Here is a 23,269-nt window from a genome sequence, read left to right on the forward strand (position 1 = left end):
AAAAAAAAAAAAAAAAAAAAAGAAGAAGAAAGAAAAATAATCCCCAGCTTTTAGGCCAATCTTCTGATTTTGTAGGGTGGGGCTCATGCCTTTTCAACACCAAGGGCTGCCTGTGTTCCCAGGAAGGCTAGGCATCAACCTGTGCCCTGTGGCTGACTGTGCCAGGCAGCAGCGTCACCAGCAGATGGCACACCTTGGTTCTCCAGTCCAGCAGCAATGGCTGGCATGGAAGCTGGGGGAATGGCTCTGCTGCTATGGATGAGAAGAGAATGGCAGAGCCTCAAGGAGTGCTTCACAGCCCTGCATGCTGAAGCGGCAGCAAACAGTGCTGTAGAAACGAACTTTTCTCTTACCAGCCCTGTCCTTGCTTACACCTAACTGTACCTAGTATGAGCAAGCAGGGCTGCTCTTTCCTCCTGCTGCTCATCCCCACAGCAAGGACATGAGTCTTTCTTATCTGCTTGCAAGGAAGTAAATTCCCCTAGTGATCTCTTGACTGGCTCTGCATATTATAAGCACAAGCGTTCACTGGAGACATGAAGAAAGGAGCCAGGGCCTGCTCTGGGGCTGCAGGAGCATCTTGTTTCTCTCAGGCAGGCAGCAGGAGCAGCAGCAGATGGGAGCAGATCCTCCAGGCTTGCAGGGAGTTCCTCTAGTCTAGCTGCTCAAGTGGGCAAGGCAGGGCAAACAAGGGCTGTGGGGCTGAGCCCCACAGTTGCCACCAATACCACACCACAGGGAGTTGCCCTGGATGAGATGGGAGTTGGGATCTCTGCTTTTATTAGAAGAAACAGCTTTCCCATCTAGTCTGTTCAGCTGTTTTTCAATAGAAACCTGAAACGGCTTCATAAAGCTCAGGGCTTGTAAAGAGCCCAAGAACAGAAGGAGTGAGTTTGAGGACCTGGTGTGGGTGGCCTCCCTCAGATCACCTGCCCTGGAGACAATCAGACCCCCGGAGGGCTACGAGAAAGAATGGTGAGCCCAAAGGGCTGCAAGGAGAAGAAGGAAGAGATGGGAGAGAACTCTTCCCTCCCTCCTTTTGCTGCGGCGTGGCCTGGCCGTCCCAACACAAACATTCCAGGCTCACTAAGCAAACCCAGCTGCCTTGCTGCTGCCATGGGCCCCAGACCAGTGCCTCATTGAGTGCACCCCCCACACCAGCAGCTGGGGGCTGACTTCTTGCCCTCCCGCCCCAGTGCTCCCTCAGTCTCCCTTCCATTGCACACCCCACAGAGAGGTCAAGTTTAGCTCCCTTTACCTGTTTGCACTTTCTAAGGTCTCCACTTTTTTCCAGAGTTCATTATTTTCTGTCGTGTATGTCTCAACCCTGTGGGAATAAGACCCATCACCAGTTAGTTACACAGGTGGGACAGAGGAAGCAGATGCAGTCCCTGCCTTTCTTGCACTGAGAAGGCTCAGGCTCAACCGCCACATCCATTGACTCCACATGTGGTCCTAGAGCCAAATGTTCAGTCGCCTCCAACCCCCCTAAGAAGCATGCCAAAGGAGTGGTTGGAGGGGAAGAGGGACGTATAAATTCTCACACCTCTTCCACTGGGACCAAAAATCTGCCAGGCTGGGTGCCTCGCAGCAGGAACCAGGCAGCTCTGCACAAACGCTGGGCCAGCTCTTATTGTGGGCACTTGAGGGCAGCAGAGAACCTGCAGGCTGCTCCCAGTGTTCCGGAGAGGAAAGGCGCAGCGTTGCATTTGGGACAGGCGAAGGGGAGTATCTTCAGGGCAGGGACGCAGCCTGGTGATGCTGGGCTTTCCAGCACTAACTCCAAACCAGGCGTTCCGTGCAAAAACCGGGCTTGCAGCAAAAGTGTCGTGCTGAATGGTGAAGGGCCCAAGCACAGATGTTGACAGACCGGCTCATGCAGAAAGCCAAGCTGACCAAAGATTTGATACATTAAAAAAAATTAAAAAAATAAAATAAAATCATCAAATGTTCCTTTTGGTTCACATTTAAACCTGGCATTGTTTGAAAGCCATCTGTCCCAGCAATGCACTAGCGTAACAAAGCACTGAGTACATACACGTTTGGGGAAGAGGCCCCAGCACAGATTGATTGCTGTGGCCTTGCTACTTGAGCAAGGGCAGCACCTCTCCAGCCCCATCCTGAGGGATGTGGGTGTCCGTGTGGGACACTAGCTGGAGGTGACGTGCTGCAGTGCCTGGACTCGTGCATGAACACTGAGGCACTGCTTGTGAAAGGGCATGAGAATTTGGAGGGGCCTTGAGTCATCTGTTTTCATTTAGCATTTCTGCACACTTAGACAAGATAAACAAACAGCAGCAGCAGGAAGAGTTAATTAAGGTTGGGTTTGGGGGACTTTTTTTTCCATTTTGCTGATCTCAGGTGGTGTTAATAATAGGGAAAAAGATGGTATTTAAACAGAAATGTGAGCTCGCAGCTGGATCCTAGCATTTTGCTTTGCCTGGAACGCCCATTGGGAATGCTGGTACAGAGAGGACCACGGGATCAGAACTTCAGGAGTTATTTTCAACCCTCATTGACATATGCCATTGTTATGTGATGTCACCTTGGGTTTATGCCCATCACATATTCAAGGCCTGAGGGTTATAAGGAGAAAAACAAAGCCTATGTAAGAAAAGGGGGATGGGAAGGGAAAAGGGTGTGGTTAATAATGGTGCAAGGTTTTCTTTGTTATCAAATGCTTGTTTGTCCTCTTCATCGGGAGAAGACGAAAAGCTGTATTCAGTACCCTAGGAGGACATACTCCTTATGGAACTGACAGAATAGGAGCAATTCTAGTGGGGAAACGTGACTCTTATCCCAAATCCCACCTTGTGGGCAGCCAAAATGGCCTGTGTTCTGCAGAGGACCAGCCAAACTAAGCAGCTGGAAACACTAGATTTCTAGAGCATTCTCCATCCTGCAAGAGGATTTCTAGGAGGGAGGGGAGTAGGGGCAAGATCCCAAACCAAACTTCTGTGCAGCCAGTCTTGCAAGGAATTGTACTTTTTGAGCAAGTCAGTAGTTTTCTGAGTTGAAAATATGCTTCTTTTTTTACAGTCCCACTGCAGTCCAGTGACTGCTGAATACTTCCCACTGTCAAATAGGTCACCCCAGGGCAAGGGTGGGTATTGAGTCTCATAGGGACACAATGGAAATCCCTCATACTCCTCTGGCATTTTAAACTTCACCATCTTGTAAGGAGAGGTTCAAGAGCCAACTGACCATAGTGTTACTGCTGGCCAGAGCATATGTAACCATCCTTATACCATAATGAAAGTAATAAGAGAGACCCCTGACCCTGGTTCAGTCACCTTTGAGCTCAGGTGCTGTGGGGAAGAACTACATATGTATGGGATCACATGGGCTATCAGAGTTAAAAGCACTAGAAAGAGGGGCTGTGAAGGGACAGGGCTCCTTTGTCAAAGGTAAGGCAGATAAGAAACTTACTTTTTTTCTAGACATTCCACATATTCCTTCTTCTTTCTGCGACTCTCCTGAGCAGAGATCTGTGAGAGGGGCAGCCATCAGAGAGCAGTCAGTACCATAAGCATCTAGACTTGTCTCTGTGCCCCCTCATCTTGTCTGCTCTCTGCACACACAGCACCCTCAGGTAAATGGAGAAGTCACCTTCCAGTCTCCCATTCCTACTGGTCTCCAGGCCAAAACTGGGAGGAATGGATACTGCAGACATGCAGACTTATTTGGCCTATAGACCACAAATATTTGTTGCAGTGTGCCTGACCCCCCTTGCTGCTGAGAGCATCTTATGGGTTGCTCTGAACTCCTCTGACTCACACTGTACATGCTGTGGCCATCTGGGCAGATTCTGCCCCAGACCACTTCTGAGTCACTGGGTGACTAATTCAGGGTCTCATTATTTCTCCCACAAGATACTTTCCAATCAGACTAAAGTCTGATAGCTTCTGCCTGGCTAACGAGCTCTGTGCACCACTCATGTCCTACACCATGCTGTAGTTCTTATTTCCCTGTCCCCTCAGTGAGGCCTGACTAGGACTAGGTTGGTCTGATGCTTTAATCTGTGGGCCCCATCACAGGCCCTGCATTCACAGGAGGTGGGCTAGAAGCCACACTCTCCAGCTATAGCTGCATGCACAGAATGCATACAGATGACCCACAGCACCACTGTGGGCTAGGAGGCTTGTGCCAGTGCATCAAAGGCAGGATCCCACCTCTTCTTAGCTGCATTGCAAGGATAACTATAGTGCTGGTCAGGCGAAGCTCTGGAATCATGGGAACTGCATGGTTTGTTGGTTTTTTTTGCAGTCACCTTGTTTTTTATTTTCCTCCTGACCCTCTTCAGTGCTTTCTCCTCTGCTTTGGTGAGGGGCAGCTTGGTAGGAATGGGGTAGCCCTCAGCAATCAAGGTGCGTTTCTCCTCTTCAGTCAAGAGCAGCGGGCCAGAGGTCCCTTGTAATTTCTGAAACACACAGAAAGCAGCTGTCAGCAACAGCAAGGAGTTCTACTCCTTAACAACGACCGAATCCACCCTACAAGCTTCAGAAAGCTTCCAGCCCCCTCTGAGCACCAATAAGCCCTGCATCGCTATGACATCCTTTTGCTTCCTTACGTGTGGTGCTGTGAGGAGAGGTGAGGAGGAGATGGCAGTAGAAGAGCGAGCAGCAGGTCGGGCTGGGCTGGAGGGAGGCAGGGACCGAGGGCTCTGGGACCCATCACTGTCACTGCCATGGCTGCTGGGCGGAGTTGGAGGCATCTGCACCAAGTCATCTACTGAGAAATAAGGATATCAAGTCAATGGCTGTCATGTCAGCCTGTTGGGACAGGCACAGATGTCAAGTAGCAACAGGAAAAGGCACTGCCTTAAGACAGGACTGAAAGAAGAAAGCAATAAATCTCATAAGATGGGGTATGTATAAGAACAAGGCTGGACTGAGCTTTACCCAAGAAAGAAATGAGACTGACTTCAAATGTGCTAAACTAGGAACTGCAGGAGTCAGAGAACTGGCAGGGGCTTTGCCAAAACATTGGTGGTATTTACAAAGCATTAACGTTACCGGGTGTCAACCAAAATGGAGTACAAAGTCCATGATGTTTTATTCCATAACCTGTTCACATGTGCAGGAAGAGCTCTTCCAAAAGCACCACAGAGCTCGCACACCTGACAGCACACTTGTTCAAAAGCAACTCTGGTTACTCAGCTGGCTGCCAAGCACTTTAAAACTGTCCCCACTTTGTACTGGAGAGCCCTGGGGACCTTAATGGAGGTGAGAATTTGAATAAGAAGTGTTTCTGTGAGGCAAAGTGGAAGTTCCCATACAGCTTTCATTTGTGCATTGGTGGATTTTCATATACTTGGTTTTTTTTCAAATTAAACTGGATCCTGAACTTCCTGACTTTCAAATGGTTGTTTTTGGATAACGCTACAGTCCCTCTGAGGACTTTAAAGGCAGTCTTGCATATCTCCAACTCTGTGGTTGCCTGTTTTGCCTGGGAGTCCCTGTCTGAACAATTATGTGTGTGGCTGTTGGTCCAGATACTGATCTGAGTTGAAAATGTACAATGCCCCCCACATCTATTGGTCTGTACCCCAGTACTATCTCATATATATGGCTCTGCTCTCAAGTAATGATAGAAATAGTAATGATCTGTATCTGAGTAATTTAGAAGGATGGATGTTTACCAGCAAATTCTGTCTTCTTGCCTGCGGGTACATTTAGAAACTGGTTCACTTCTTTGGGTTCAGCTTTGATCACAGGTGCTGGAGTCATTTCAATGGGAGTCTGTGGAAAAGAAGCAGAAAGAGTTTTTGGATGCTGTCACTTCCCTTGCCCAGAGTGCTCCCACCAGTTCTGTTCACAGCCCTGCTCACCACTCTGTGTTCCACCCCATATCACAGCTCTGCCTCCAGACAGTCTCTCACTACACACAACGACAACCAGGAGTTCAAATGTAGCCCCCTGAAGTTTGTGTTGCTGGGCAGGCAGAGTGCAAACACGTTTGCAGGAGAATCAGCAGTGGCAGACGGGTATACTGCCAAGCAGTGTACTGAGTACCGCCAAGAGGTACTTTTGACTTTCATCCTTGGCAATTCTGCCCTTGCTAGACACAGACAATGCAACTTAAACCAACCTCTGCATTACCATGGGAAGGGCCCCTTTGATCTGTCTTCATTAGAAATGGGAGTATAGATATTGCACAGAAAAAGAAAACAGAACAAAACCCCATCCTGCTCACATGATTTTCAGCAGGACCACTGGGCAGCTGTTTCCAATTGGAGAGGATTGGGAGTTAAATAAAGAGTACTTTTCTTCCATCTGGGCTGTGCTGCCCCTCAGCTCCCTGGCTTACCAGCCCCCAGGCCACCACAGGCTGGGGGAGTTTTTACACTGAACAGACACATTGCAAACTCCTCCAGACTGTAAACACAGCTGAGAGAGCACCATGGTATGGCTGCCGAGCACACACAGCAGAGCTTCAAGGGCACAGCAAGTTCAAGCTTTGTAAACAGTACAGGAAGTTTGTGCACAGTTTTGGCTGGAAGTACCCATTTGTTTTGGATGGCTGTTTAAGTGGGAAGATGCTCAGCATGAGTGAATGGAGGAAGTGAACGCCAGGGAGGCTCTCCTGTTATCTACTGAGCTGCTACAAGATAGCTGAGATCTGTGTTCGAACCTTCCTTTCCAACACGACTGGGCTCAGGGACAGCCAAACAGAGCCCCCAGCTCCTTCCCACATACTAGTGGTGTAAGTGAGCCTCTTCAGACAAACAGACTTTTTAAGAACTTAGATATGACCAATAGACTTGGCCTCCCGTACCTTAGAAATAATAGTTCCCATTGCCTCATAGGAAAATGCAAAGGAGGAGCTGGACTAGGGCTTCCATTTCCAGTAAGCAACTGAGAAAAGTGAAAGGCCATACGATAAGCCCAAGGCCATGAAAAAGATAGTGGCAGGGCAGGGGTCTATACTCAGGAGTAATTGGGTCATTGGCATAGCACTAACTGACACTGTTCTCTGAGAAAAATGTAATCCTAAGTCAATGAAAATAAGCAAAAGAGTGGCTACAGAAATACTGGCAGATTGGATGTGAGAGGCCTCCAGCATGTGCAAGCTTAAAAGCCTTTGGGTTTTGTGCCAAGAAAATATGCTTGTATTTAACCCAGATTGTAAAACCTCCTGTGCCAGAGAAAACCTTCCTTCCATCACTTTCTCTGGAAGGATAAGCTATCCTGCAGCTTCACTGCAGGAATCAAGAAGGCAATTCTAGCTAGCCTTGGTGCTGCTCTGACTGCTATTTCAAGAGGGGAATGATAAATGATGCAATATTTGGGCTTTGCATCACCTTCCTCTGTCTGACCGGCAGTTTAATCACCTAGCAGGACCCTGCAGTCACACAGCTGGGTCCACATCACAGGAGTGCCACTGTGTGAGAGCCCAAGTTCCCAATGGACCTTCAATGGGCTCACCTCCTCGGGGACTGGCAGTCTCTGCAGAGGGTTGAGGTTCAGCACAGGTCTGGAGCTGGCAGCCAGCTGGGACTCAGGCGGGTCTAGAGCCAGGTTCTGTTCCTGCTTCACCATGATGGAGCAGAGCTTGGGCCCCAGAGACCACACTCCATTCTCCAGCTCTGAAACATGTACAACGTGAGAGTCAAACTCTAGTAAGAACAGGACAAAAAAAAAATATATCCATGCAGACAGCTTCCCCCCATCTGGGGAGGCTGCCTTTCCAAGTTTAGCACTGTCATCACACAAGCATGTGCAGGCCCACAACAGAGGGAACAAAAGGGAACAAACCCCCAGTGTGCGGAGAGCGGAGACAGGACAGAGCTAGAGGGATCGTGTCTCTGCTCTGCTCTGCTCTCCCAGTGCAGCCAATGTGCTCAAAGACAGCTGCGGGGTTTCTTCCCTCACTGATGTCTCAGTCTCATTCTCTGGAGTTTATTTATACTTAGAACTCAGTGCAAGGAGGATGCTGGGCTTGGCTTCTCAGGCAGCATGGCCAGCATCACAGAGCTGCCAGGTGTTTTACCAAGAATAGCACTGCCTCTGTGCTAGAGAGCTGGGGAGCACAAAGGCAATGAGAGGCTGCTGGGGGGTCCATCCATGCTCTTTGGCCTCCTGCTGATGCTGTGTTGTGTACCACAGCTTGGCCACGGGACAGGAGGAGATGATGGGAAGAAGCCTGGTGTGGCATTCTGCTTGTGGGACTGCTGTCCTCAGTCTTACCTCTGCCGCTCTGCATTGCTTGGGGGCTGCTGTGAGCAGCTGTGCCAAGCTGCCATTGCTGACAGTGACAGGAGCAGCAGCACTGAATGGAGCTGTGTGGGGATGCGACCTTGGACCCTGCCTGCTCTGTACCATGCATGTGGTGTAAGCCAGGCTCACCACTGAAAGCACAGATCCCAGGAGTGGTACAACTCACACGGGGGGGAAAAGTTGCCAGGCAGGAGAGCGGCCTGGGCTCTGTTCTGAAGCTTTGGTCCCTTTATTGCTCTTCAAATAATTCAGACTGCCAAAAAGTTACTCCAAGCTGGCCTGGAGCCTGCATCCTCCACTCTAATCCTCATCCCTTCCCCTTTTTATCTGACAAACAGAAACTCATTTATCTTGACAAAGGACAGACTATTTCTAAGTATGTCACCAGACAGTGCCCCAGTTGGCTTGACGTAAGGCAACATTCAGGCTCACTCTCCAGCCCCTGCACATCTCTGCTTGCACACACTTCTCCCTGAGCCAGGGGGGTTGCCCAGCTGTTTGCTGCCCAACGCAGCTCTATAGTGCAGCCTCAGTCCAGAAGATGTCCTGGCAGGAGGAGAGGAGGAGGAAGGTCCTTCTCAGCTCCTGTGCAAAGGAGGGCATGAAAGAGCAACTTGTCATGACAGAGCTGACATGTGAACCAAAGTTAAAGGTACCATAAAGTCATCTTTGCCCAACTCAGGTTTTGTTGCCCACAGGAGAAGAAAGGGTGGAACCCTGAGACACAGGGGTCTTAAAGCTTGAGCAGAAATTACATCAGCTTTGCCTGTGGTATGTCTTCCTGTCTTTGGCTTGGCACCCCTTATTTTGCTGCCTGAAGAAGTCTTTCTAGCTGAGGCCCATTCTTTCCAGCTCTCTGTGTGGCTGGAAATCTTCAAGTACAGACACAAGATGCTGTGGCTACTCCATGCGTATACCAGCTCAGTGTGCTCCTCCCAGTGCTGCTGGATCACTTCCTAGAGCTTCCACAATGTCGCAGGGCCAGCATCATCAAGGAGTGTCTCAGGCAGGGGTACACTGCAGAGTTGTGACAATTAAGAGGCTGCTGAGATGACAGACTGAATTGCATTTTCACTGACCTGTGAAGGACACCAAACCCACATCTGGTAATGAAGTCCCAGTTGCCCCTGGTATGCAAGCAAGCCCTTATTTATGGTTGGAGGCAAGGTGTTAGCCACAAGTATTTGCATACAGAGAACTTGGACTAACTTCTTTTGTCTGACCACAGCCTGTTACAGAGGTGAGAGATCTTGAGAGGTGTTGTGTGTCCCAACTCTAGACAAGTTCAGATAACTTGTGTCAGGCCTGACAGAGGATTGTACAATTTAATCTCATCCCTCTGCAAAGCAATTAACAGTCCACAGTGTTCCCCACTAAATCTCTTCCAGGGTTTCTCTATACCCACAGTAGGAATGTTTTGCCTACTGGCTAATCTGAAGTTCCTTTGCTGTGATTTTAGGCCTCACTCTCCTCATCTTTCCTTCCTGCTGCAGAACTCTATGCTCTCTTTTTCCGAGGCATCCTCCATCTGAGAGGCCTGTTGCTGAAGCCAGTTATCAGGCAAGGGAGAGCAGACCACCAACAGTTTTCCCCATTAAGACTTGACTCAGAAAGACAGCAGCCCCCAGAGCTGTCAGTCCAGACAGTCTAAGGAGCAGACACCCAAATAATTATAGATGTCATCCTCCCATTTCCTGTCTATGTTCTGACCCAGCTCTGTTTCCCACCCTTGGAGATTTATCTAGGGAATGACTGGGTTGCAGACTCACAAACACATAAGCCATCAGAGGGTCAACGATGGACTGAGAAGGAAGCTTTTTGTATGGACACATCCATGTTCTGCTGCATGAGAAGACATTTCAGAGGCATGTCCATTATGTAACCACTGCAGAATCCACTGTATGTTGAGGGATGCCAAGAATCTCATGCTCTGCTGTGGGTCCTCTGTACATGATAGGAAGAAGTATGGCTGTGAGATGTCCATAGCTGCTCTAGGTGGAGAGGTGGTAAGTCAAATAGCAACAGGGAAGCAGGACCTGGACAGGAATTCAATCACTAGCCTTGAGGCTGGTTTTGCACCCAGTGCTGTGCATGATCCTGGCTTCCCTTGCTCCTGGTATCAAATCACAGCCTGCAGAATGGAGGGCTCATACTGTGAACTAAAACAGCCAGTCTGTGTGCAAACCATCTGGGAAGCAGACTCCACAGATAAACAGGGTCACAAAGCACCCAGAGGCTTGCCCTGGCTGACTCGTGTTAGTGGGAACCATGTGGGAAGGGGCAGAATTTGGAAGTGCTGAAGATCTGCAGAAAAGCTGGGAGAAAGCTGATAAGCAGCAAGCCTCAGTCAGCTCCAAGCCTAGACAGAGCCCAGGCGTTCCTAGGGAGCTCTGCAGACCAAGCAGTTCTCAGTTAATGTTAAAGAAAAGCCACTCCTGGTAATTAATTTCAAGTGAATGTCTAAAAGGACTGAGACTGGATGGAGCTGTGCCAAAAGGACTGCACAGTGTTACAAATACTGGACCTGACTCAGGGCTACACTAGAACATGACTCACATCCCACTACAAGCCAAGATAGCCCTGGAAAGATGGGCTGAATTATTCCACTGCAGGACTTGTGGCATAAATACCCCTATACTTGCCACACTAATATTAGACCTTACTCCCAGCACAGAGCTAGTCTCCACTCTTAGAGAGCAAGCATCAGATTCCATCTCAGCCTCTCCTGGTTTATGTGCTCACACTGTACCAGCCTCTGCCCAAGGAAGAAAGTTGCACTGCATTCAGGAGACTCATGGACTTGCCTTGGGGAGAATGCAACTGAAGCTGGGATATGTCCAGATGCAGAGGAGAGGAGAAGTGACAGGTGCCCTAGAGCTGAGTCCCTGTGGTAGCTTCACGTAGCTAGGCTTCAAGGGGTATTTCACTGCATTTCACAACTCGTGCTTCTTGCTTCTCTCATTCCCAAGGCGCACCCTCCTTGTGTTCATTTGCAGAGACTGAATAACCGTGTTTCTATGCACTTAAGCCTGGTTTCTTTTTCGTTAGTTGCCTGATTGACTATTTGGAATGAGTGCCCTCCAAGACTATGTTGGGGTTAAAGATGGGAAAAAAAGAATTGTGAAGATGGAAAGCTTTTCTGATATTAAGACAGTGCTTGCTTGGCTTGAATTGCTTGGGATCCTCTCCCAAATACTTTCCTAAGGGACTCCTAGGGAACATGGTAGCAATGGCTGCAATTTTGTAGGAACCAAAGAGGCAGTGAAGGCCAGTTCCACTTCTTCTGCCTTAGTACCGCAGAGCTGGGATCCTTCCTGGCCATGATAGGGAAGCCTCTGTCTTGAGTCTCACTCTCACTTAAAGGAATGGCTTTCTTCTGTGTATACTGAGCCTGTGCCACTGCTTTTTCAGGCAGCCTGGTTGTCCATCAGCTGTTGGGACACCCACACATTGCCGCAAATTACAGGACTCTCTGCAAGGACTGCTCTAAAAATATCCAGCCATCATAAATTATCCTGAAATGAATTGTTTTAAAAATAGACTTTGAAATGACTGTTCCTTTCTGTCTCCTGCTAAAAGATCTGCTGGTAAAGAAGCCACTTAGCTTTCCACATGTACCAGCACCGGTTGCAGCCAGAGACTCATGCTTCCTATATTCAAGCCAAAACCCTGTTGACGGATGCCAAAACAGACCTGGATCTAGGGCATCCACACCCAGGCTTGCAGGATCCTAAAATGACTTTTGCCTATTGCTTGCCAGAAGCTGGCAGCACACAGAACCACAGCCAATTATTATCCTCGTAAATAACAGCTAGCCCAGCAAAGGAGCAGTGTGATTGTCAGAGCACAAACTGAAGGAAAAAATGTGGGCTGTATTTAACAATGGCAGATCAAATTCTTCCCTGGATTAGCCATGCGCAAGCTCAAGGGTTAGCCAGTTTGTCCTTATATGAGGAAGACAGCCAGAGCCGCTGCTACCAGATGTGTCTGACTCTGTGCAGTGTGCGTGTCTCATGCTCACCGTTAGCATTATCTTCAGTCTTGACAGGCATGAGGGGGCTCTGGGGAGCGGAGTCTCCGCTGAGGGAGTAGCTGTGCTCTGCCTGGATGCCTGGAGTGGGTGGGTCCAGGTCCATGTCCAGCAGTGGGTTCTTTTCAGCCAGAACTGGGTCATCGAAGAAACTGCTGAAGAGATCGTTGGAGAAATCCTCCATGTTGTCAGAGAAGTGATCCAGGTTCTCGGAGAAATGCTGAGGAAAATCCAAGGGAGATAGAATATTAGTGTCAACTCCAAGAGGAATCTGAGCCTTCTGCTGTGCTGACAGCCAAGCCTCAGCAAAAGCACTTTCTGGATGGGAAAGAGCAGTTGCTACCCCTTCCTTGCATCAGTGTGATAAAAACACCAGGAATTTAGATAGAAAAAGCCGAGGTGCTTTATAGGTTTTCTGCCTATTTATCTACGCTGTGAACACTCATGAAACTCTTCTATGTTCTTGCATCTCCTCCTTCCTCTCTGGGTACCTATCTTCAGCTTCCCAGCATCATCTCACTGTGACATCTAGCCAAGCAGAGCACAAGGCAAGAAATCGCTGTGATGACAAAAAGTAAGTGTGGCAGAAAATCATGGTCTTCAGCACCTGCCTATGGTGACAGACACTTTCTCATGATCTCTGCCAACAGCAATAGGCACTCTGATGCCCCAGAGAACATCAAACCAGCTGCTGATTTCTATCAGAGAAAAAAAAAAAAATCAATTGGATCCACATAACAGGAAGGCCCCCTGTTATATTTAATTTCCTCTGGGATTTCACAGCCCCTCTGTGGACCATATGAAGCTGTCCTCCAGCCAGATAATGACTGTGAAATTCTGCTCCCCGATGAAGTTTAAACACTACAGATGGGCTGTTAACAACAAACAATCATGCCACTAATCATTCTAGAAACAGCCAGTAAATCTGGCCGGTGCAGTTGGGGAGCTGGGCTCCTGATGCCACAGGAACCTGCTTCTTTTGAGGCATATCCCCCTGTTCAGAAGTCAGATTGCTAACTTTTCCATTTGCTACAACAAAGCGCTGGTTGAGCAGGGAGAAAAATGATTGCCAAACACCAGCTGAAAAATTATCCCATTCGTTGGCAGATTGACACTGTTGGCTCATGGAGAGGAAAGAAAAGACAGATACATTCAAGTGACTGTATTACACAGACGGAACTGTGTAACTTAAATGAACTGGAGAGCTCAACCGCGTCAGGCTGCCCCCACCCGCCCGACTGTAAAAGCATCTGGGTGGGCAGAAGAGCATTGAAAGCAGCATATTGAAATGCCAGGAGCAGAAGGGTATGGACACGAGAGAGTGGGAGAGAGCACACAGATCCTAGAGCAGAGGCATGAATGCCAGTGAAAATTTGAGTGGGAGAGCCAGTTCCCAGAGGAGCAGGGGTGCGTGCAGTCCTTTCCCCACCTGTAATACTGAGGAGGGAGTTGGCCAGAGGACCCCGGATACTGGACCGTGCAAGTTCCTGTTCCTACAGGAAGGTATATTTGCTTTACCTGAGCACAATATCACTCTGTCAACATTACTTGGGCTGCCTAAGCGTAGGGTGAGGCTGGGGAATGAAGTCGGCTCCAGCTGAGCAGACTCACACTTCCCACCAAGTGGGGGAGGGAAACGGTAAGCTATTGTAGGTTCTATCGTTGCAGTGCCCTTCACCCTCCAATGTCATCCCTCAGCCACTCAATTTAAAAATCAAATGGCCGCAGAGCATGCAGGAAGCAGGGGAAAGTCCCTGCTGCCTACATTCTACCAGACACCAGGTTTCTCTCCCAGTGAGAAGGCCCTCCCAGGGAAGTCTGGGATGAAGATTTTTCCACTTGTTCCCATACTGGCAGGACGTAGGCAAGACAGCTACTCAGCCATTTTCAAGCTGCCTAGAAGCATTTCTGCACTTGAACTGAGTGACAGCAAACTCTTCCATCCGCGCTGTTCTTCTGAGGGAGCTGAGTCAGCAGTGGGATTGGGTTATCTAAAAAGCACTGGAAAACCATGTTTTGTCCTGTCCTACAACACAGAGGGGTGAGTTTGGAGTCCTGAGCATTAACCCCAGAGAGTGCCTGCTCATGTAACAGCTGTTCTTTGTCTTGCTTTCTCCAAACAACACAAGCAAACAGGATATGAACATGATAGCCTTATGGTAAGAATGAGAATGTAACCAATCATAGAAAAGTAAAGGGATTCAGAGTTTTGGCTGCCAATGTAACACCAGAACACACAGGCATCCCATATCATGGCTGTAAGTACAGCCATAGCCATATAGACTAGAATGAACATGTGACTCTCAGAGAAGAGCAGGAATGAATGGGCAGCTGCAGGAGTAATTGTCTGCAACTGCCACATGCTTCAAATTTCTTTCACAAGCTTGCATTAACAAAGGTGGGGCTGAAGACAGCCAGAGAGAAGATGCGGTTATGTATTAGTTCCACTCACTTTTAGCACCCATGCTTAAAACAAGGACTTATTGGTCAGCCATCAGTCTTCCCACTGCAGGACAAACCCACATGGAGGGAAGAGAAGCTATGCCTCTGGGTCAGATGTCAGTAATGAGTGCAGGTCAGTAGAGCTTTAACACAGGCATTGGCACTTCCAAATGCCATTGCATATTTCTGATTCTGCTTTTAGACACCACACAGGCTGTCTGGGGATCTCCCTGCTTGAAAGTGATTATGAAGAAGCAGCACTCTGTTTCCAGAGATGCAGGAGCTCAGCTCTACCAGAGCCCGTTCTCTCCCAAGAGACAGACATAAAGTAGCATCTTTTCATCTCTCATCAACCATACATTTACCAGCCCAGCATCTCTGAGTGGGATGGTAAAGAGAAAACAGCTGTGCTTGAGGGCTAGCTAGCATACGAGACTGGGAGTAACTGTGGTATTATCAAAGGTGGCACCAGGGATTGGACAGAAAGAGCATCCACACAGAGCCGGAGACTGCTTTTATTCAAAGAAAGCAAGAGGCAAAGGAAAGTAGAAGAAGGAAGGGCAAAGCAAGTAATGACAAGGCTTTGTAGCCACCTAAATCCACAAGAGAAAAAGCAAGAAGCTAAACCCCCAAGTCCTGAGGAGACTGCTGGGCCTCTTTCATGGGCTTCGTTCCTTCCTGATGCCAACAGGTAGTGTTAGCTTTAGGATAGGTATCCATGTAGTTAGTAACAATGATTAGCAACAATATCCGTAGATGCAGCCATGCGGTAATAAGAAACTATCTCTTGTCCAGATACAACTGTGAAGCTAAGCCCAGTGCTTATTTCAGAACCACTGCTAGTTAGCACAGATCAACCCTAACAGCCCAGAATATGCGAACTCCACCGTTCAGCCTCAGTGGGAGAGCTATGTCTATCTGGTAAAACTCAGAGAAAGTAAAACTTCAGCCACCCTTTTCCTTAACACATGTGATTAAGAAGGCTCTGGGTAACTGCAGGTCCCAGTGTACGGTGTGTCAGGGCTGTATGGATCACAACAGAGCATGACAGCCAAGAGCTGCCAGATTCTGAGTGATAACAGAAGCAGGCTAATCACCCAACCAAACATGTGCTCCATGAGGCTTTGAGCTGATACACCAATGGAGGTGCTGTACCTGCCATTCCTTTCCACCTAGGCTGGAGCACGCACAGCCAAAGGCCTGCATGTTCTGCCACTGATTGAAAGGAATGTGCTGGGTCTTGAAGAGACTTTTCCCAACACCACAGCAGACTAGAAGCACATTAAGTGTAAGGTCCAAGAAAGAGTGCCACAGGTATTGAATGGGAATGGTGGGATGTGTGGAGATGCACAAGCACAGCAGTCTCTTCACCTCTCCAAGGTCTAAACTCTCTCTTTAACAGCACCTTCCAGCCAGCTCCTGCTCCTTAGGGAACTGGCAAAGTATCTCTTACTGTGACAATGAATGAACCTGCAAGTCTGCTGAGATTCTCCTTCGCAATACCTCAAGTAACTTTCATGGGCCTAGCTTGAGCAAGGAGGACCAGTCAAATGGGGAACGTGATTCTTTACCATCCTGGGCCAGAGGGAGCAGGCGTGAAGCGTGCTGGGGGAAACAGCTTCCAGATGGGTTACAAAGCTCACAGCACAGTCTCATTTTGCATTATTCCCTCCTGCTATCTCCCCCTCCCTTTCACACCCTCCTTCCTTCTTCTAACTATGCTCCAAAGCCAAGAAATAGCACGAGATGTGTTTCCAAAGCTGTATTACCAGTGAGCGGTCAGGGAGGGGGCAGCCAAGGGACAGAAACGCAATGGCGAGGATGTGCTAGATTTCCTGATCCAAGCCTGATTTGTAGCCACCCATCCCCCCACTGCAGCTCTGGGAGGACGAGGAGGCAGTGCCCAAGGGGAACAAACTGGGGTGTGCAGGCAGGGGTGGCAACGATCTCCTCATCTCCAGGCGGCCTGAAGCTGGTCTCATGCCACAGGAGAATCTGCTCAGGCTGAGGCCACCTCTGCCACAGGGAGAGTGCGAATCTGTCAGCTGCTGGCTCCTGCTCTCTCTCACTCGTGGTGACCGACATAGGCACTGACTCTTCCAAACATATTTCCACCACATGTTTTCACCCTGACCTCATGCTTAGGGTTGTCTAAATAGCAAACTGTGTGTGCGTGCGTGCACTTCTCATTTGAACACCCCTTCCTGTTGTACAGCAGTTATCCTGGGAGTTAATGTAAGGCATTCAGACATCCAAATGCAAGCTCTTTATTTGCCCCCACCCAGAGCTGGAGTTAGACCTCTGGAGAGCCTCAGGAAGAGATGAGGCACTAAGCTTATTCCACTGTCCAGCTGTGTACACGGTGCACCTTGAGGTGCTCCTACCCAGTGGCTCCACATGGCTGAGAAGGAAACCGTTTCCCCTCCTTGCATCCACTTCTCCACTGCAGTCACCTTGGATACATCTGTACCTCCCTTTCCCTTTCACATATCCATCCTCCGACTGTGACTTTCCCTCCCCACCTCCACTGGAGCTATTTGGAAACAATCTCCCTCTAGGATCAGTTTAGTTCTCACAGCCTCCCTGCTCCCACTACGATGGTCCGGCTCCAAGGAGAAAGCAGCAAGGGGCTAATCCAGCTGGGTGGGAGCCCAGGCCCAGGAGATGAAGGGCCTTTGCAGGTTGGAGGTTCTGCTCATGCTGGCAGGCGGGGCAGATGGGGAGGGGAATCTTCTGACTTTTCTCTTTTCTTTTTGAAAGTATTTTTCCTCTTTGCTTGCCAAGATAAATCTCCTGTCCCAGCTGTGACATCTGCATTTCCCTTCTCTGCTTTCACTAAGGAATGAAGCCCCCTGCACTCCAGCTTCACAGCCGAGGTTTCCTTTACATTCCAGAAAAGAAGAGCCCATACACTCCAGACAGTCCTTCTGCTTGCTTTAAAATGCAGTGAATTTTAGAGCTTATGAAAGTGAAGGTCTTGACAGCATTAACAGGGTCCATGCGGGACAGACAGCTGCTGTGCACACTTCATCTCACCGTCTAGTCAGTGTAAGTGCTCCCCTTGGGGCGCAAGTGATCATCCACTACCTCTTGGCTCTCTCCAACCCCTCTGGTGCCCTTCTACCCTGACCTACATGTGTGAGAGGGGACACCAAAGACCATCATGGGCCGCATCTCACTGCTTTTCCACTCAAGCTCTGCCCATGCCCGCGTTCTGCCTGGGCAGTCTTGCTCCCTGCTCTTCCTGCATCTATGCATGGCAGTGCAGAAGCAATTCAGTCCAAACCGCCTGCAGACTCCAGCACTATTCCCCCCCAGCAGCTCAACCTCAGCCCCACTAGCAGTGCTCCTCCGTCCTCGGATCCCGGGGAGCCCAGGGTGATTTTCAGCATCCCGGGCTCGGCCTGTGCAGCCAACCAGACGCCTCCCTGACACCCAGCCTCCAAGCGGCAGAGGGCTTGGCTCAGCCGGATCTGGAATCGGGCCCAGAATTTACTGCCTTCTGTAGAATAATGCAGAATGACAGGGGAAGGAGAGGGGGAGGAGGGTTGCATCACTGCAAACAAGGCAGGGGACCCGCTTCGCCTTGACCCTGCTGTGCCACCAGCTCCCTCCCGGCAGGGCACGCGGCCCCTCGGAGCGAAGGTGCGGTCACAGCCATGTCTGTCCCCGGTGCCTCGAGGACGCAGCTCCTTGCGGAAACCTCCTTCCACCGAACGGCTGTGCCAAGGGCCTGGATTTACAATTTCCAGCGCTAGGCGCCACAAGACCTAGGAGAGACGACGGAGGCTCAAGACGCAATCAGAAGAAGGCGATGCGGGGAGCGACGCCAGCACAAGGCGCTGCCCCGGGCCCCGAAGCGAGGGAGCAGCGAGGACGCGGGCGGCCGACGTCCTCCCGAGCTCCGGGCCGCTCCGCTCCGCGACGGGAGCCCGGCGGCCGGGGGGGCGGCAGGTGCAGGGGGGCGAACCCCGCGCCCGCCTCGCCGGCGGTGAACGGCCGCCGCCGCGCGCTTCCAACGGCCGGCGGCGGCGGCAGCTCATTGGCCGGCGGCGCCGAGGCGGCGGCCAATGGGTGGCGGCTGCCAGGAGCGGGCGGCGGCGAGGCGGGCGGGAGGAGTGCAGGGTTAGGACGGAGCGGCCCGCGGCCCGCCGCGATGCGCGGCGCCTCGCCTCGCCTCGCAGGGCGGCACCGCCCCGCCCCGCCCCGCCCCTCCGTCGTGAGGGGGTGCCCGCCGCTGGGCCGCCGGCCGAGCGCCCCGGCAGCGACCGGAGGAGGAGGGGGCCGAGGGGGGGAAGCGCAGCCCCGCGTCTTCCAGTCGCTGCCCCGTGAGGAGGCCCCGTTGGCGCCCGGAGCCGCCCCGAGGGGGAGATGTGCCCCGCGGCTCCGTGCGGGCCCTGCCGGCCCCGCGGCGCGAGGCGGGCGCTGGTTTGCCCGCTGCACGGGACCGCGCGGCCGGCAGAGACGGGAGCAGCTCTCCTCCCAGCAGCAGCACCCTGGAGATATGAGGAATGCCTCTGCCTTCCAGCTCGCTTGCGCTGCGTGTACAGTACAAATGCTGCGAGCGGCCCAAATTTCCCTTGGCTTACAGCTCGCAGCCGGCTCGGGTAAAAAATAATTAGAGTAGGATTTAAACCACGCACAGAAGTGGCTACAGCTCCCTCAGGATGAGGCGTTTAAATCAGCTGCTCCTAACTCTCACTTGGCAGAAGATGGGGTGCTATTTCTAGGAGTCTGTCAGGTAAATACAAAGTTGGGGCTTTTTTGAGCCCTGAGACACAAGGATAATTGCCTATCCACCACAACAGGCAGCCCGGATTTCAGAGCCACTGAGGTGGCAGGTGGGCAGCACTCAAATGGGGCCGTTATTCACTGGAAGGCCTGTCCTGGGCAGGCTGTCTGGGCTCTGTTCCTCTTGGCTCCTTCTCAGAGAGACAGTGCTGAGAGAAAGAAACTGCGCTGTCATCTCTGCCCCATTTCCTGACTGCCTGCAGCTTTACCCATTGGTGTTGAATGGGCAGCATCTGCTGAGTGTGCACGACACACCTAAACATACCCTACTGCACAGGGATGGGCCCATGCAGTCTTCCAGTTGCTGTAGTGTGGGAAGGAGGGGGTTTATGTGTACTTTACCTCGCTAGGTGTGACAATACAATCCATCATCTTTGAGAAGGACCCGCTATATTACCCTGATCTTCCGCCCAGATTTGCCCTTTGCAAAGCCCAAACACACATCCCTTCTCAGTGCCAGCAGAGCCAGAACGCAACTGGGTTTTGGCAGCCAAGCTCATTGGCACGCTGCATCCCTGAACTACCTACAAGTGCAGCTCAGGCCCAGCTCTGCAAACCTGGAGGCAAAATTGTCATGAGAAAGCCTGCACATTTTTAATTGTGTGTGACAGATCTGCCTGGACAGTGTAAGGAAAAAATGCACAGAAAAATAGCAAACAGAAAGCTAGAACGTGCAAAAAGCAAGATAGGAAAAATACTGTGTAAGGCTATGCCACGCTATGGTAGGGTTCCATCTGGATTCCCTCCTGGTCACAGAGGCACAGAGAGCATCAGCTCAAGTAAGCAGAGGTCCAGGAGGCCTGCACAGGAAGGGTAGAGCTGCTGAAGGACACCAGGAGGAATCTGAGGTTCAGGAGGGCCCTAAAGCAATCACCTGGCTGTGCTCATTTGTGCCTCACTATGATTCTGACAGACAGGTACACATGGTGCAATTAAAGGCAGTGAGCAGGGCAAGTGTAAGAAAATGCTACTTTGTGCAATTCCAAACTGTACTGCTGTGCTGAGGGGAAGATGAGGTCACAGCATCCCAAAAGACACAAAATACAGCACGAATGAACAATGCAATTAAAAATAAGTTGGAGAGATACAACTGCTCAAGCCAGTCACTAGTCAGGGGAATGGGGAAGTTTATTTTGTAACTGAAATTAACTTGAATAAACATCACTCCACCATTTCTTCCAATCTTCTTGGAAACTTCTGGCCCTGTCCAGTACTGGGTTGGAGCCACAATAGTCGGCAAATCTCTGCTCTTACACTGGTCTTCACCCTTGTATTATTATGAGTCTTTTTCTAAATCTTTAAGAAAGGCAATCAGAGCAATGGGAAAAGGTGCCCTGAGAGACAGAGGAAATCTGCTTTGGGAGTTAACTGGAGCAGGAGGAGGAAGAATTTGTATTATTTTTACAATCGGCTTTATTTGTCTCATTGAAACTGTTTTACTTTAATACTCAGAGAACAAAATCAGAGATAATTCACATTTTGTCCCTTGTCAGGTCCCAGTAGGACCGTAAAGAAAAGCCTTGGAAAGGGAAGATAGCAGTACTCTGTTCAGGTCCAAGAGCTGAGGCATGCAGCTAATACCAAACATTACTGGTGGCTTTCATTCCTCGGGTCTTTGTAAAGGACAATCATAGAGCAAGTAAGCCAGACCAGATGCTTTGTGAGAGATGTTCATCCAAACTTTTTGATGGAGAGATTGAAAGCTGGGATCTTCAGTGGCAAAGCTGGGCAAGAGCTGGGTTTTGCAACCAGCACATTGAGTGGGATCCCACCGGCTGCTGCAGTGTTTGCTGTCTCTGGGGATGTGATATGCACAGGCATCCTGTAGCTGGAGGAGCTCTGTGTGAGCTGGGCTGGGACAGGGGACTCCTTGCTCTGTGTGCAAGCACATGGGAGACGTTCCTGCTTCTGGGCATCGGGACTGTTTTCAAAGCAATTCAGCTTGGAATGCAGATTTCTGACCTGCTGCCAATATTCCAGTGGAAAATCTGTGCCCTGGGCAGCAGATAGGAAATTAAACTTCAGCTTCAGTGCTGAAGGTATCATTTTCACCTCAGAGGTAGAGCTGCAGAAACAGGAATCTCCAGAGAATGGGGAAATCCTTCCTTCACCAAGAAGGGCAGTAACACCTCTCAGGCCACTCCTTACTACTGGGACAGGCCGCATTAACAGTGTCCCTGAGGATAATGTAGATTGGGGTCAGAGCCCTGTGTTCCAAAGACGAGGTTGGAGATCTGAATGATTAGAGACAATGCAGTTGCTTCACATGGGATGAAAATCAAGGCTGAAGTGGAAGGGCAGCCATTGCCAGCCCTTTCCTAGCAGGACTTCTCCATGACAAGGCCTAGCGGCTGAGTTCTCTGTAGCTGGTGAAAAGAAGTAGAAACTTGAAGATGCCTGGGAGCAGAGCTCAAGTAGAGTCAGAAGTCTCTGGGAATAAAAAGCACTATGTTCCTTTGAAGACAATAAATCTATAGTGCCCTGAAAACCTATCCAAAAGCTCCCATATATGGGATCGGGTCAGGCATCTGCACTCTAGTCCTGAAATCTGCAGAAACCTGTGGATTTGAGAATCTGTTCCCTGGACGCATCTAGAGTGACACAAGGAGCTGATCAGAGACTTCAGAGGTTTTATAGCCTGAAAGAAGCAGTCTGGTAATCAAGTGTGGGTCCTTACTCGGCTGAACGCAGGAGCTATATTCATGCCTCCTGCTTCAAACTCATCATCTGTAACTGAGCTTCATAGAAAGCAACATCTAGTCTAAGCCAAAAAGCTTCAGAGGAATCTACCTCCTTCTAAAAAAAGCACAACTTAAAGCTAACTACATTCACTAAACAGATGAGTCACTTAAAACACTGACTCTCTAGCTTAAGCATTCAGACAGATCATTTTCTCAGGCTTTTTGCCGTTAGATGAACAAGCCCTTACTACCAGAGGTCCTCCTGAAAGCTACCAAGTCACTCCTTAATCTACAGTGTGTGACACATATAGTCACCATACTGGATTGGCAGCAGAAGCACCACTCGTCTCATTGCAAGCTAGGAGAATTTGGATACTCAGTGACAGCAGTTTGTATCTCTATAAGTCCATGTTAGCAGCAGATTCAAAGATGAAACTGTCTTCCAGTATAATTAATTACCAGACTTTAACATAATCAAAGCAAAGGTGGAACTGAGTGTTTCCTGTTGCAAAAGAAGCTACAGCACTGCCACGGTGGCTTGTACTGCAAAGCAATAACAAAGGCTGTGAGAGAACTGAGATAAAATCTACAGTGGTTTGGCTTCAGATATGGCCTTATTATGAATATATATAATCTGGGACCAGAAGCAACAATAGGCTCTTAGTATCCATGTACAACAATATCCTATGTGCAACTGTATGGGAACTGTGAATCACCTGAGACAAGGACTGAGTCAGCCCTGGCAGCACAGGTGAAGGCAATTCAGCTGTGTGACAGGAAGGGGTGGAGCCTGGCTGCACCTCTCTCAGACCTCATTTAAGGGCTGACTGCCACTAGGGAGAGATCTCTGGTTGGAGATCCCTCCTTTTGGAGTCTTCTATTGCCAGCCTAGGATGCAGGTGAGCGTTTCATTTTTGACTGTCTCTCTCCATCATGATAAACCTGTAAAATACCACTCTTCAAACTGTACATTTGTTAATTGTACAGCAACAAAGAAGAAAATGCTTCAGTGAAATCTTACCCTTCTGTCCCTTAATCCCGGTGCCAAGAGACTTTCCCTAAGCATGGAGTTCTCTGTATCTCTGAAATCCTCCACAAGTGCCTGG

General features: G+C 49.8%; 1 protein-coding gene across 5 annotated transcripts in view; it reads right to left on the bottom strand.

Moving 5' to 3' along the window:
• CREB3L1 (cAMP responsive element binding protein 3 like 1) overlaps positions 1-23,269 on the bottom strand; it is a 43,260-nt gene that overhangs the window by 9,076 nt on the left and 10,915 nt on the right. For 3 of the 5 annotated variants that reach the window (XM_031593473.2, XM_031593471.2, XM_090140947.1), the window contains exons 2-8: positions 12,241-12,469; positions 7,428-7,588; positions 5,642-5,741; positions 4,571-4,731; positions 4,271-4,420; positions 3,430-3,488; positions 1,259-1,327 (exon numbers count right to left, since the gene is read on the bottom strand). In XM_031593473.2, coding sequence (XP_031449333.1) covers positions 1,259-1,327; positions 3,430-3,488; positions 4,271-4,420; positions 4,571-4,731; positions 5,642-5,741; positions 7,428-7,588; positions 12,241-12,469 — 929 coding nt within the window. Of the gene's footprint in view, positions 1-1,258; positions 1,328-3,429; positions 3,489-4,270; positions 4,421-4,570; positions 4,732-5,641; positions 5,742-7,427; positions 7,589-12,240; positions 12,470-18,461; positions 18,667-23,269 lie in introns of those variants that run through there. The other 2 variants (XM_090140946.1, XM_031593472.2) reach the window with 2 other exon arrangements.

Source organism: Phasianus colchicus, chromosome 5 (genome assembly GCF_987193195.1).
Source record: "Phasianus colchicus chromosome 5, bPhaCol1.hap1.1, whole genome shotgun sequence".
NCBI classification, from domain to species: Eukaryota; Metazoa; Chordata; class Aves; order Galliformes; family Phasianidae; genus Phasianus; species Phasianus colchicus.